General features: G+C 38.4%; 1 protein-coding gene across 1 annotated transcript; it reads left to right on the forward strand.

Annotated features, from left to right (window-relative positions):
• Nucleotides 1-1,040: 1,040 nt before the first annotated feature.
• Nucleotides 1,041-14,787, forward strand: LOC117467458 (matrilin-3-like). Its single transcript, XM_034111096.1, has 8 exons — nucleotides 1,041-1,374; nucleotides 2,121-2,696; nucleotides 4,533-4,652; nucleotides 8,439-8,558; nucleotides 12,121-12,246; nucleotides 12,379-12,498; nucleotides 13,931-14,032; nucleotides 14,735-14,787. The coding sequence occupies exons 1-8, from the start codon at nucleotides 1,041-1,043 to the stop codon at nucleotides 14,785-14,787; spliced, it is 1,551 nt and encodes a 516-aa protein (XP_033966987.1).
• The last annotated feature ends 1,094 nt before the right edge of the window (nucleotides 14,788-15,881 follow it).

A 15,881-nucleotide genomic window follows, 5' to 3' on the forward strand; every position in this document is an offset into this window, starting at 1 on the left:
TAATCCACATTTATTATTGTCCTAACAGTCTTGAAAATGTTATCTCTGCATTGTCAAAGGTCAATAATGCTTCTTGTTAACAACAAAATAATAATAATAATAATAACAATAAAAGCTTTTTCATACATAAGATGCAGCTCAATTATGTCAGCAGAGGTCACAATTGCAACACTTATAAGCAAATATTAGAAAACATGCTGTATGTTTGGAATACTGTAGCATCTGTTTAACCTCTGAAAGACACTAAATGCATGCAACATTAATATCTTCTCATGAAAAATGATTACAACCAGTGGTAGAATTACCAATATATTGAAAGTAAAGTTACGCCACACTATAAAAATACTCATGCATGCTTTTATAATTGTACACAAGTAGGAGCACAAACGTTTTAGCAGAACTCATACTAATGTTGAATTTAACTATTACTGAAAGGTCAATGACTAACCAGCTAACCTCTTTATACTATACTTAATATTTATGTCAACAATTTAAATGCAGCTGAAAACACATTTATTCAATTTGGCTTATAATGAAAGCAGATAGTACGGTAAGTTTATGTTTAGGGTTTCTTTTTAGTTTTTGTTCTGTTATAACGCTTTGTGCGGAATGCTTTGGCAATACTATGTTTAAAATGTGGTGACCAATAAAGCCCCTTTGTATTGTATTGTATTGTATAGTACTTTTGACATGTAGCCTACCTGTTCTTGTACTGTTGATAGTTACATTCCACCACTTAGCTGTCCAGTGTAATACTGGGAAAGGTTATGTGTAATTAAAGTTGTAATGGTTATTATAAAATGTCTGTAGAGATTACTGCTGCTTTGAGACCTCCCTCTTCCTTCACTTCCCCCAAATGCCTACTATTCCCCACGCCTTGTGGGCAGTGTGTACAGCATCATATAAATAGACTGCAGTCAGCTGTGGAAGTAGAGACAGAGGTGCATCTAGATCATAGATTTATAGATAGATTTATACATCGACTGTATAAATCAAGATCCAGACCAGAGGCGAAGGGAACACAACTGTGTGCAGGCAACATGACCTCGTTAACCTGGAGACTGCTTTGTTTCATTTTCCTCCTGGTGCCTGGAACTGTGGGAACTTCCACACAGTTTGGGTCACGCAGCCGGCAGATCCACTCAATACGTCCTTCAATCCCACGAGTATCCTCGCAGGTCTCTCCAAGAGTCCATCAGCGCTTTGAAGAGATCAAATCTATTGAACCGAGATTTGAAGAAGATCCGACTGCTGAAAGTTTCCTAGAGGTCCAGCAGCCGGGTGCTCAGTCAGCACGAGGGTCCCAGCAGCAGCAGGGGGCCCGGGCCGGGGCCAACAGCTACCTGCAGGAGAGACAGGGAGCAGACAATGGAGGTGGGTTGGTGCTATAGATGTTATGTTTTATCTTGATGTGCATGCGTGCTATACCCTCACATTTGCTCACCATGCATTTGTCATGTTTTGGACAAATTTATTCAAATTTGGTGTGAAACCTTTAAACAAACTGACAATACCAGCTAGTATATACATATTATTTAGCACATTTAAAATGCTGTTATGGACTTATAAATAGTGGATTTCTATTAGTCTGTAAGCTCAGATAACTAGTAATCCTTGAATAACCAAGTGGTTTGTTAAACAACAGTTCCTTTTCTAACCATATGAATACAAATAATAAAAAATGCATTACTATCACTTTAACTAAGTTGAAATATTTTCATTTATGCTTGAAGGATATACCAACAATAAATCATTCCATTTCAATTAACAAATGAATAAAGATCAATAGCGACATCAGATACTTTAATGAAGATTTCCTTGTCGTGCCTTCTTATGCCATCATTTATATCTCCCTTTGCTGAGTTTCCTTAAAGCACTTGCAAGACTATCAGTTAGTATTACATTTTGATGGAATTTTTAAGAAGACAGTATTTCAAATTGACATATTAGGTGATAAGATATTCTAGTATGTTTCTTTGTTTTTTTACGTTATTTTGTCGTTGGAAAATAATTGTTCCATTCTCGCAAATTAGGAGTTTTAGCACTGTATCTTCAATGCACATACGTTGGAAAATACACGCTTTGACATTTAAAAGCATTTGTTTTCTTTCTTTTTGCAGCAACAAGTTCCAACTGCAAAAATCGTCCTATAGACCTGGTCTTCATTATAGACAGCTCCCGCAGTGTACGCCCTTCTGAGTTTGAAAAGGCCAAGGAGTTCTTGCAACACATGGTGGAGAGCATGGCGATCGGCTCAGATGCCACACGAGTCGGCCTTGTCAATTATGCCAGCACGGTGAAGATCGAGTTTCTTCTGAAGACGTATTTTTCGAAGCCAGCCATGAAGCAGGCACTGGCACAAGTTGAGCCTCTCGCTTCAGGCACCATGACAGGATTGGCCATCAAGACTGCCATGGAGAAAGCTTTCACTGTGGAAGCAGGAGCCCGAACTGGCTCCGCGAACATCGCCAAAGTAGCCATTATCGTGACGGATGGGAGGCCCCAGGATAAGGTGGAGGAAATATCAGCTGCAGCTCGGGCATCTGGGATTGAGATCTATGCAGTGGGAGTAGACAGAGCCGATATGATGTCCCTGCGCCTCATGGCTAGCCAGCCACACGATGACCATGTCTTCTACGTGGAGACCTATGGTGTCATTGAGAAGCTCACTTTAAAATTTAGGGAAACCTTGTGTGGTAAGGATGATAATGATGGGAGTGCGGATATTCCAGTAGATGACCTAATTGATGATTATGGACTAGGTGGCAGGAAAGACGGTAAAGGAAACAAGGGTATGTCAGATCCGTTCTTTAAATTTCACCTGTGATTATATGGGCAGCACCATAGAGGGAATCTCCATTCTAAAGTCAATGGCCTTCTTCTTTAGTCTTACAAACAAGGGCAGTAACTAGGGATTTACCGCCGCTTGTTGTGTTTAGGTTTACAACAAAAGGTTGTTCACTAACAAATGTTGATTATAAGTGTGCAGGGAACATTTAACATGTCCTATCTATTAGTCATGTACTAACTGACTTAAAGAAGAAGACACAGCTCTGAGCACTGGTTGATCGGCCAATTCAGAGAAAATTCTACAACCTTGAACACTTTTAAAATGGTTGAAACCTGATATGATGCTGCCTATACTTCACGTGGAGCACGGCTGCTATTTGCACTGCATCTTGTGCCTTATGCCATTTGCCCTGCATAGTTTCCTGAAGACATGCTAAGCTACCACAGGTCCACAATTTAGCTTTTGCTAAATGTGACAGAAAATTAATGGCCACTCATCCTGCAAGGCAGAAACTAAGTTAGCTTGCGCTACATTTTACTTTGAATGTATTTGAATGGACACATTAATATTTGAGTACATTTCTCAGTCAACCTAAGTTTTCACATTATTTTTTCTTTAAATATGCTAATCAAAAAAAGAAGATTAAATATTGTTTAAACAAATAGTTTGACATTTTAGGAAAATACTTTTTATGCAGGGAATATTGATACCACTCATAAATGTAACAGTTCAACATGAGTAGCCGGTTAACATAGCTTAGCATAAACGTTGAGTGACACTTTTTGGACTAGGCAAACAACATTGATAACATTATTACAAGGACAACATTTCAGTCTTCTTCTTTTAACTTATGTCTGTCAGCAATATTCAGTATATGTTAGCAATGGGACAATATAGTTGTTTTTGAAGCACTCCGGATACCGTAGTATTGATTGTGAAAAAGAGGCATAACGCATGGGCCGAAATGCAAACTCTTTACCCATCAGCTATTGGCTGATGATGATTTAGCTTAAAGTTAGCTTAAAATGTGCTTGTATACTATACTATACTGGCTACTTTGTCTCTTAACCCCTACAGCTGAGACACGCAGCTCAAGTAAATATAGAAACATCCACAATCTTAGCCCTAGCAATAGCCATATTTATAGCTCAACAGCTCTTTCATCAATTTCCCAACCCACTAGCTAGCATATTACAAAAAATTGATAAAAAATGTCAGCTTTTATTTGTCTCATAACTTTTGGTATCACCCAAACTAGCAAGGTAACGGCTAAGGTTACCTGCTATGTATGCAAACTTCTCCTTCAACCTGTGGAGTAAGTTCAGCCACCCTATGTGTTTCACTGTGACCAACTTCTGTGCATCCACAAAAGAGACGTCACCACCAAAGACATGCAACAATGATAACGACATGTTGTATCAACTAGATGTTGTGTTTGCATGGTCTGAAATGCATGCAAATAAAGATGGTCAGGTGTCTAAAAGTCTAAAGCCAGTAAAATATTGTGGAATTGACACATGACAACGTCTCTTCCTTTCTTCACAAATAACAGGATTTTACAACAAGAAATTCATATATTATACTTGTATTTTGGAGCACAGAGATCAAGCAAGCTAATCTGCATCTAGCTATGTAGATAACAAAATGCATGATTAATACATACTAACAAATGACTAACAGAGATATAAAGCAAAATGATTGATTTCATAAGCCAATCAGACTTTGGAGTGTTTTTTTTCAGGTTTGGATGCATGTGCTCAGGGAAACAATTGCCAACATCTGTGTGTCAACAATGGCAACTCGTACAACTGCAAGTGTCGCGAGGGCTACGTCTTGAACCCGGACAAGAAAACATGCGCACGTAAGAATCTTTATATCTGTCTTAATGTTTCAGTGTCACAAAATCTCATTGTGTTTTTGCTCTATTTAAAAAAGAAAATGGTAAAATGCTGATATGAGAACTTTGACAGAACCTTGGAATTCTGAGTTATAAGCTTTGTAGCTCCTTTTGGATTTATTACAGTTATCACAGAACTTTTTGCTGTGAACACACTCACTAGAGGTACATACTCTAAAAGTTAATAACAACAAGTAGATCCTCTTCTCTTCCCAGTCAGAGGGACTGCATATCACAGTTTAGTAGGTTAGCTCCACCAACTTTAGGTGTTTTAAACCTGGAATTAGGCTTGCTGCCAAGGTATGTACTTTAGAGCCAAAAAGAATCCAAAATAAGCTGTAAGCAGTTGTATAAACCTCATGGCTGGAAAGTTGACAACTCAGCTTCCATTCCACAGCCACCAACTCTTTCTGACATTAACAATGAACATTAAAGACTTAAGGATCTTATGGAGGACATAGAACACCTTGAAAACTCGTCAAAAATGTGGTGGTCAAAGCAAAGCGAAAGACAATTTAAAGGGGGATGAGACATGTTTGAAATCGAACTGACTCATGGTACCTCATGTAGTAAGACTTACTTGTTTAGATTTGGAATAGTCTCTTTTTAGCTTTAGATACATGTGCCCAAGGACATGACTGCAGCAATGATCCTTCATAGCTTTGCAACTGTCGTAGGGAAGATGTGTTGAATGCAGAATATAAAACATGCTTACGTTAGAAGCTGAATATATTTCAGGCATCTGTTGTTTGTTCCGATGACTGAAAGTAGCTGGTGAGGCACATGGCACAGTGGGAACCACTTAGCTTGACTAAACAGGAGAAACTTTAGTTTATGTAAACAGTAACAATTATAACTACGAAGCAAAGGCTCTACAATAGCTTTCCTAAATAAGGGTTTTGTGTCAGACGTGGGAGTTTTTCTTTTCAGATATGGATTCATGTTCCCAAAGACATGACTGCGAACACATTTGTGTCAGCACTGATGATTCCTACATCTGCAAATGTGAAATGGCATATATTTTGAATGCAGACCAGAAAACATGTTCACGTAAGCACCTTTTAATTGATTTGGAATATCACATCGACATCTGTAAGCATTAATTGTATAGTAAATGCCTTTTTTCCCTGCATAGAAACATAATTTAACTATGGTTGTGGAGGTACTTTGTACAAACTTGTGATTAATATCACAATTTCTGCTTAGCATTTTCTCATTAAGTTGTTGAGCGCCACCTGAATACCTAAGAGACTTGGGAGACTGATTGATGTAGAAAGAGGAGTGGAGCGTGTAACCACATAGTGGAAGAAACAATTGTCAGACTGAGGTACCAACAGTACTGGCTTTCCTGGACTGATATCATGATTTTTCAGTTATGAGCCATGTGCAAATGGACATGATTGCCAGCACATCTGTGAAAACAATGATGAATCGTACATCTGCAAATGTCAAGTGGGATACAAGTTAAATGCAGAACAAAAAACATGCTCACGTAAGAACCTGGCCCTTATGATATGCATGTCTTAGTACACTTAGAAGAGAACTTGAACAATTGTTTTAATTTGCTTGGTAATTAATAATTGGTTTAAGGCAGGAAAAGGTTCAAAGCATTTGGCGACACCATTGTATTGTGTTTCTATTAATGCTGGCTTTTCCTGATAGCATAACCGTTAGCTCAGGAAGTTTATTTTCAGGTTTCGATACATGTGACCAGGGACATGACTGCCAGCATACTTGTGAGACAAATGGTGATTCCTACATTTGCAAGTGTCGTGAGGGATATTTGTTGAATGCAGACCAAAAAACTTGCTCACGTAAGAACCTCATTCTTACCAAATAATGTTATCACATGTCAGGGGGCAGTGTCTTGGATCTACCTTGATGTAGGTGAAACATGCTTGAAGTGTTGGTGTGTCTCTCCAAGTTTGATTTGGACAGCAACTTAAAGTTGAAGCACTGTGCTGTAGACAAATGTACATGAGATATTGTAGATTGTTTCAAATGACAAGGAAGTTAAGTTTGAATACTTTTTGAATGGGCAGAAAGTTTGGAGACTTGAGAAACTGATGCACCCCAAACTGTAAATCGATTGGTGCCACTTTAAAAGCCCCACTATGTACTTGGAGGTGGCTATAATTTAATGAAGTAATTTACAACTTTTGAGTGTGTCTTTTCAGGTTTAGATAGTTGTACCCAAGGACATGACTGCCAACATATTTGCATTAACAATGGTTCATCGTACATCTGCAAATGTCAAGAGGGATACGTGTTGAATGCAGATCAGAAAACATGCTTACGTAAGAACTTGTGATTTTTGACTTGATATGCATGTCCTTGACCGTGGTCGACTACAACCTTTTTGTTATTATTGTATATGCTTTAGATTAAATGCAGAAAAGGCATACATCTTTTTGCCATGGACTTGATAGATATCTGTTTTAAATGTTGGCCAATTGTAAGCTTTACCAAGGAGGTTTGCTGTTGATGTGAGCTGTGTAGGTGTCTCTTTTCAGGTTCTAATGCATGTACCCAGGGACATGAGTGCCAACATATTTGTTTGAAAAATGGCGATTCTCACTATTGCATGTGTCATGAGGGATATGTGTTGAACGCAGACCAGAACACCTGCTCACGTAAGAACTTGAATTTTAATTTTAAACTGTCTTTGACATGACTTGCATAATAGTAAATATGTTCATGTAGAAAGAGGACCTTGAGATATGTCTGACTTAATTCAGTAACTATGGATTATTACACATTGCATAAATGTAAATGCTTATAAAGTCAGAATGATCCAGAGAAAAACCCCAGTGGAACCTGTTTAAAACCTGTTGATCCATCTAAGACACCACAGCAGACAGTGTAAGACTTTGCAAGCTATGTTTGTTAGCTGTTAGTTTTCTTCTCAGGTTTGAATACATGTGCCCAGGGACATGACTGCCAGCATATTTGTGTCAAAAATGGTGATTCTCACCTTTGCACATGTCATGATGGATATGTTTTGAATGGGGACCAGAAAACGTGCTCACGTAAGAACTTGAATTTAACTTTAACATTTGAAATGCATGTTGTGGTGCTTTGTTTCAATTTCCCCTTATAATCCATTATTTAGGTGCATGACTAAATATTGCAGAAGCCATTGTCTGTAGGGTTGAAATGTAGTATATGCTAATGGTGTTTGCCAGAAACAACCACCATTGCTAACCAGTGAAAGAGTTAGGTTAAGGGTTAGGGTTAGGGTTGAATTTCAAGTGCTTGCTCACGTACAATGTGTCATGTTCCCTTTAAAGTTCTTCTTAGTACATCGCAATACTTTATTCATTTGGGTTATTGGCTTTTAGCAGCAAGAGCTAATGAAGCACAGATCAGGTCTAGGGAGACCATCAATTGAAACCATCTTTAGACATAAAGGGTCAACTGTCAAAGGCCTTCTTGAATGATTATCTGAGCTGTCATATCACATGTCTGCGATATGTCTCTTTTCAGGTTCTGATCCATGTGCTAATGGTCATGATTGCCAGCACTTATGTGTAAACAGTGATAAGTCATATATCTGCATGTGTCGGGTGGGATATGTCTTGAATCCAGACAAGAAAACATGCTCACGTAAGAAACCCAGACTTAAGTTTTACAAGTTGATGGACTGTATAGAGTTTATTATTCTGACCCATCCTAGATTCCATTGCTTTCTAATGGCTCCTTGATTCATGTAAATTGAGCCCATTAAGATGTCTAAGTGTTTCATTTTAGGTTCAGACACATGTGCCCAGGGACATGACTGCCAACATATGTGTGTCAGCACTGATGACTCGTTTGTCTGCAAGTGTCGAATGGGATATGTGTTGAACGCAGACCAGAAAACATGCTCACGTAAGAACTCTGACCTTTATAAAAGACATGATGTTTTTGCCACAGTGTTTTAGATTTCCCTAGAATGTTATTTTCTACTTTGTACATGGTCAGACACATTTCATATCACCTCTTGTAAGTGTTGATACATAAAGGGCAGCTAGCTCAATGGGAACACACTCTTCCCATCATGGAATTCTAAAGTCAAGACCTTCTTGACTAATGTTCAGCTAAGTAAGATGTGGAAGTGTTTCTTTTCAGGATCAGATACATGTTCCCAGGGACATGATTGCCAACAGATTTGTGTCAACAGTGATGGCTCGTATATCTGCAAATGTCATGTGGATTATGTATTGAATGCAGACCAGAAGACATGCTCACGTAAGCACCTGATTTGTTTCAATATGCTTATTTGTCTGTGGTGTGATCCAGCATCTCAAATAATCCACACAACGCCTTGAAGCTTCAAAAACAAGGTTCATCAGAGCTGTTGTGGCAGTTTTCAATTCTTGTAGAATAGAATCAAATTGGGAGGGATGAACCCCTCTTTAATGGTCTCACATGCAGAGCACACAGCACACACAGTGACATGTGTTCTCTGCTGTTAACCCATCCTAGGACCAGGAGTCTAGTACTAGGAGCAGTGGGCAGCTATTGTACAGCGCCCGGGGAGCAATGGGAGTGCATAGGGTTAGAGAGAAAACATGTTAATAATCATTTGAAGTATATACTCACACATATAAGACGTAAAAGAAAATCACAACAGACAATATGCAAATCAATTACAACTGTTTTTCAGTCTCTCATTCCTTAAATCAAGAGCACAGCACACTTATGTCTTATTAACTGTGTTGTTAATGACTGGATCAGTAGAAGTAGTGCTTATCGTTGGACATTGGCTTTAGTTGCAGTCAACTGGTTGGCTTTTCCTGATACATGTGACCAGGGACATGACTGCCAGCCTACTTGTGAGACAAATGGTGATTCCTACATTTGCAAGTGTCGTGAGGGATATTTGTTGAATGCAGACCAAAAAACTTGCTCACGTAAGAACCTCATTCTTACCAAATAATGTTATCACATGTCAGGGGGCAGTGTCTTGGATCTACCTTGATGTAGGTGAAACATGCTTGAAGTATTGGTGTGTCTCTCCAAGTTTGATTTGGACAGCAACTTAAAGTTGAAGCACTGTGCTGTAGACAAATGTACATGAGATATTGTAGATTGTTTCAAATGACAAGGAAGTCAAGTTTGAATACTTTTTGAATGGGCAGAAAGTTTGGAGACTTGAGAAACTGATGCACCCCAAACTGTAAATCGATTGGTGCCACTTTAAAAGCCCCACTATGTACTTGGAGGTGGCTATAATTTAATGAAGTCATTTACAACTTTTGAGTGTGTCTTTTCAGGTTTAGATAGTTGTACCCAAGGACATGACTGCCAACATATTTGCATTAACAATGGTTCATCGTACATCTGCAAATGTCAAGAGGGATACGTGTTGAATGCAGATCAGAAAACATGCTTACGTAAGAACTTGTGATTTTTGACTTGATATGCATGTCCTTGACCGTGGTCGACTACAACCTTTTTGTTATTATTGTATATGCTTTAGATTAAATGCAGAAAAGGCATACATCTTTTTGCCATGGACTTGATAGATATCTGTTTTAAATGTTGGCCAATTGTAAGCTTTACCAAGGAGGTTTGCTGTTGATGTGAGCTGTGTAGGTGTCTCTTTTCAGGTTCTGATGCATGTACCCAGGGACATGAGTGCCAACATATTTGTTTGAAAAATGGCGATTCTCACTATTGCATGTGTCATGAGGGATATGTGTTGAACGCAGACCAGAACACCTGCTCACGTAAGAACTTGAATTTTAATTTTAAACTGTCTTTGACATGACTTGCATAATAGTAAATATGCTCATGTAGAAAGAGGACCTTGAGATATGTCTGACTTAATTCAGTAACTATGGATTATTACACATTGCATAAATGTAAATGCTTATAAAGTCAGAATGATCCAGAGAAAAACCCCAGTGGAACCTGTTTAAAACCTGTTGATCCATCTAAGACACCACAGCAGACAGTGTAAGACTTTGCAGGCTATGTTTGTTAGCTGTTAGCTTTCTTCTCAGGTTTGAATACATGTGCCCAGGGACATGACTGCCAGCATATTTGTGTCAAAAATGGTGATTCTCACCTTTGCACATGTCATGATGGATATGTTTTGAATGGGGACCAGAAAACGTGCTCACGTAAGAACTTGAATTTAACTTTAACATTTGAAATGCATGTTGTGGTGCTTTGTTTCAATTTCCCCTTATAATCCATTATTTAGGTGCATGACTAAATATTGCAGAAGCCATTGTCTGTAGGGTTGAAATGTAGTATATGCTAATGGTGTTTGCCAGAAACAACCACCATTGCTAACCAGTGAAAGAGTTAGGGTAAGGGTTAGGGTTAGGGTTGAATTTCAAGTGCTTGCTCACGTACAATGTGTCATGTTCCCTTTAAAGTTCTTCTTAGTACATCGCAATACTTTATTCATTTGGGTTATTGGCTTTTAGCAGCAAGAGCTAATGAAGCACAGATCAGGTCTAGGGAGACCATCAATTGAAACCATCTTTAGACATAAAGGGTCAACTGTCAAAGGCCTTCTTGAATGATTATCTGAGCTGTCATATCACATGTCTGCGATATGTCTCTTTTCAGGTTCTGATCCATGTGCTAATGGTCATGATTGCCAGCACTTATGTGTAAACAGTGATAAGTCATATATCTGCATGTGTCGGGTGGGATATGTCTTGAATCCAGACAAGAAAACATGCTCACGTAAGAAACCCAGACTTAAGTTTTACAAGTTGATGGACTGTATAGAGTTTATTATTCTGACCCATCCTAGATTCCATTGCTTTCTAATGGCTCCTTGATTCATGTAAATTGAGCCCATTAAGATGTCTAAGTGTTTCATTTCAGGTTCAGACACATGTGCCCAGGGACATGACTGCCAACATATGTGTGTCAGCACTGATGACTCGTTTGTCTGCAAGTGTCGAATGGGATATGTGTTGAACGCAGACCAGAAAACATGCTCACGTAAGAACTCTGACCTTTATAAAAGACATGATGTTTTTGCCACAGTGTTTTAGATTTCCCTAGAATGTTATTTTCTGCAGGTTTGCAGTTTTCAATTCTTGTAGAATAGAATCAAATTGGGAGGAATGAACCCCTCTTTAATGGTCACACATGCAGAGCACACAGCACACACAGTGAAATGTGTGTTCTGCTTTTAACCCATCCTAGGACCAGGAGTCTAGTACTAGGAGCAATGAGCAGCTATTGTACAGCAATGGGGGTGGGGGGGTTGTCCGGTGCCTTGCTCAAGTGCACCACGGCTATCTGTTTGCAGTTTTAAGGTTAGCTTTTAAAATCCTGAGATATTGACACTGGGAATGTTGTAAATTATTGGTCACATGGCTGATGCATCCATTTCTTTTGAAGGGAACTGTGACCAAATGATCTTCAAACAGCTAAGTGATTGTTGTTATAAAACTGAGGTGTGAGCTTCTCTTTTCAGGTTCATCTTCGGATGCATGTCCCCAGGGACACAATTGCCAGCACATTTGTGCCAAAAATGGGAACTCTAACATCTGCAAGTGTCGGGTTGGGTACATCTTGAACATGGATCAGAAAACATGCTCACGTAAGAAACGTTTTCATTTTCCCTAAACATTGGTCCAATACCTCAAGATGATTGACATTATTCCATAGTAGCTCTAAAGACTGTTTCTGCACAACACCACAACCTAACTTGAATGGGAATGTCTCTTTCCAGGTTCAGATGCATGTGCTCAGGGGCATGACTGCCAGCAGATCTGCATCAACAATGGTTCCTCTTACAACTGCAAGTGTGAAGTGGGATACGTATTGAATTCTGACCAGAAAACATGCTCACGTAAGAACCTGGATTCACTGTTGAACATACAATATAATGCTGTCTGTGTATTTAAACCATTCAACAGATTTCCCATTACTTGGATTAGATCTATTTTGAATAATGTTTCACCCACCTGTCTATTGCCTTGTAAGCTGTCTTGTGTAGCTAGTGTTGAGCTTGGCATGAGAACATTTGCCAATATGGCACCAATACGCCATAAAGTTTGGCGTACCTGGACTTAGTTTGGAGTCCCCAGTGTCAACAGCTTGCTGTGGGCTCCTTGAAATCGGTATAAAACCTGAAGGCTTTATTAAAGATGGGTTGGACCATGTGCTTGACTTGACAAGAGCCACCCTGAACTATGCAAGACAATTTAAGGTGAGAGGGTGAGGTTGGAGTCATTTCTTTTTCAATTGCTATACATCCAAAATTTATTTATTTGATATTGTGTCATATTTCAACCAGAATTTGCCCTCCTAAAAGCTCTATAGGCTTGACTATTTTCCCACTAGTATTACTGAAATCGGCCTATCCTTTTGCGGATGCTAGTCTGTGAACACGGACATTTTCTACTTTGGTCTTCACTTGAAAAACATCTACCAATAATGAACAGAGCTGGTTAGAGAAATTAGAGGGAAGAAGCAGTCCAATCAGACATTTCTTAAAGTGGTACAACAAACAGCCCTGAGGTGTGGTTATACATTTCACATGTTGGGGAGGTGAACACTGGTGTCTAGCAATTTTGCAACCATGTTCACATTAAGAGTTTACCTTGTATGGCCATAAGTCTCTAAACCTGTAAACAAACTTACAAAAATCGCTGACAATTTGTGCAGACCCGATATAGTCCTTTACAAGCTCATACCAATCGTCTATGCTCACACATGTACATTTCACTGCACAGCTTGAGGTAGGAAATTGGTCAAGCCTATAGCACTAATAGGGGGCTTTATATGTTTTATTATATTGCATGAACTTGGATTTAAATAGTTTGTATACATCTTGTGTCTGTCTTTTTACATTCTTTAGCTATGGAGACGTCTGCAGTTGACTGCAACTAAAGCCACTGTCCAACGATAAGCACTACTTCTACTGATCCAGTCATTAACAACACAGTTAATAAGACATAAGTGTGCTGTGCTCTTGATTTGAGGAATGAGAGACTGAAAAACAGTTGTAATTGATTTGCATATTGTCTGTTGTGATTTAAAGTATATACTTTAAATGATTATTAACATGTTTCCTCTCTAACCCTATGCACTCCCAGGTTGTGATTATCTTGATTGAATAAAAATGTTCTTTAAATAATCTCATGCACAAAAGCAAATTCACAAAAGTAAAAACCTTGTTGTTCTAGAGCTCTGGAGTATACCAAAGAAACTACACTGAACATTGTGAAACACCTCTCGCATGCTTTGACCTTCTCCATATTGTTTTCTCATGCTTGCAGAGGAAATGAGAGGTGAGATAACTCAAGATGCCTGCATGTGTGAAGCTCAGATTTTGTTCCAGAAAAAAGTGCAGTCCACCATTCAGGAGCTGAGCAGAAAACATATCCTTTTGCATGAAAGGCTTTGAAGAATCACATTTTTGAAATTGTGAATATTATGTGAAAGAAAATGCTGTGTGCCTCTTGAAATGTTAGACATTTTGTTAGGAACCTTGACTCAATAGCTTGGAGGACTCAAATGCACGACCCAGAGACAAAAAGGTTTTTGAAGAAAAAATAGTCTTTACTTGCAAATAAACAAAATCACTCTTTTAGAGGAATGAACAAACTGACAAACGTAAAGCGCTCTCGTGGATGGTAAAAGGCAAAACACTGGCTTTCATTAAACAATGGCTTAGATCTTACTTCTTGGAGCAATGAACAAGACGAACCGACAACTAACAAGGGGAGACAGGACAATATATACATGAGGTAAGTGGGCACAGGTAGAAACAATCAGGGGCGGGGCAGACACTGATGATGGCGGGAAAAGGAACCAGAGCAGGAAGTAAAGGGACCTGGAATGAGACAAGGTGAGTACAACATAAAACAGGAAGTGGAACATAAACTAAACTAACATGACAAAACTTAACATAATTGACGGGACACAACACATTTGCACTAGCTTGAGTTGCTGGCTGCTACAGTCGTTTTGTCTTATTAATACTTTTATTAATGAGTATACATGACATTTTAATCTATAGTTTAAGTTTTCAAGATTTCAAGTACAATTTTTTAATTATATTTCCTTGACAGCCTGTCCACTTGATGAACTTTCAGACAAAGTAACCCTGATTGAGGGCGAGCAGCAGTATTGAGAACAGCAGTGAAGACATGTTCAAGACTAGCAATGAATCCAATCATTGTTAACCTGCAGAAATCCTCTGTAACCCTTACAAAATGTCTTAAGATGCTTTATATTATAAACATTTATTTTGCATTCACAATGCTGTCTGGTTCTACTTCTGTAAAGTATGTCATAACTGGTGTAAATGTTTAAATATCTGTGTATATTTTTGAGAAAGCTACAATTCCTCATGGCAGTGTAAGCCAGTGATTTGAGACTTAAACCAAGATATTTAGGGAGTAATAGTTTAAAGTTTCCTTTCATTATGAATAGTAGGATGGTGTTTTTTGTTGAAATATTTAGTGTGGTGTATCAACTATAATGTTAACACAACAACTAATCTCTCATACAACAAGAGTATTGTTGTTACCCGTCTGATTGCAGCATTATTATGCAAAGAATACATCCTTATCCGTGGCATTGTTAGATCACATTAAATTACTAAAATACTTTTCGTAGAACCTGAAATGTTGCAACTATTGTGCGGTGTTAATTGGTTATTAGTGTTTTGTTTGTAACAGACAGGATTCATTGTTTAATGGGGAGACGGAACACTGTTCATAGAGTTCAAAGGTTTTCTGGCTGCTTCAAAACTTTGCACCCTTGACAAGTTGGCAGTGAGCTGTCCTGGAGATTTAAGTCAAGCTTCATTTCACATCCAACTAAAAGATTACTTCACTGCTCATTTTCTTCATCATAAAAACATGTGAAACAAATTCAAGAGATTATTTGTGTAGCAAGCCACTTTGTGTACATTGACAGTTAGGTATTTGATGGTGTTTTTGTGACAACATGTCTGTATAAGTGCCTGCACATGGAAATTAAATATTCTGAAATAATGGACCCCGTAACTCTGTTGTATTGTGTTTTTATGTAACCAAGCTTGAAAAAATCAAGCTTTCTTGGGAGTGACTATGAAATATGTATTACAATTTTAAAACAATTAGTCAATATAATAACATGCACCGTTGTATGAAAATTACTTTTTAACGTTTTCATTTGCTAATTTATTTAAGTTATGTATGGTGGTCAAGTCAAGACCTACTAGGCCACAGTTTTAGCCCA

The sequence above is a fragment of the Pseudochaenichthys georgianus genome, chromosome 22, assembly GCF_902827115.2.
Source record: "Pseudochaenichthys georgianus chromosome 22, fPseGeo1.2, whole genome shotgun sequence".
NCBI classification, from domain to species: Eukaryota; Metazoa; Chordata; class Actinopteri; order Perciformes; family Channichthyidae; genus Pseudochaenichthys; species Pseudochaenichthys georgianus.

What these genes read in the sequence shown, in the direction of transcription:
- LOC117467458 (XM_034111096.1), top strand. Translation starts at nt 1,041, where the DNA reads ATGACCTCGTTAACCTGGAGACTGCTTTGTTTCATTTTCCTCCTGGTG. An exon ending in ATTTAGGGAAACCTTGTGTG is followed by an intron (nt 2,697 to 4,532) that starts GTAAGGATGATA and finishes GTTTTTTTTCAG; the next exon opens with GTTTGGATGCATGTGCTCAG. An exon ending in GGATCAGAAAACATGCTCAC is followed by an intron (nt 12,247 to 12,378) that starts GTAAGAAACGTT and finishes GTCTCTTTCCAG; the next exon opens with GTTCAGATGCATGTGCTCAG.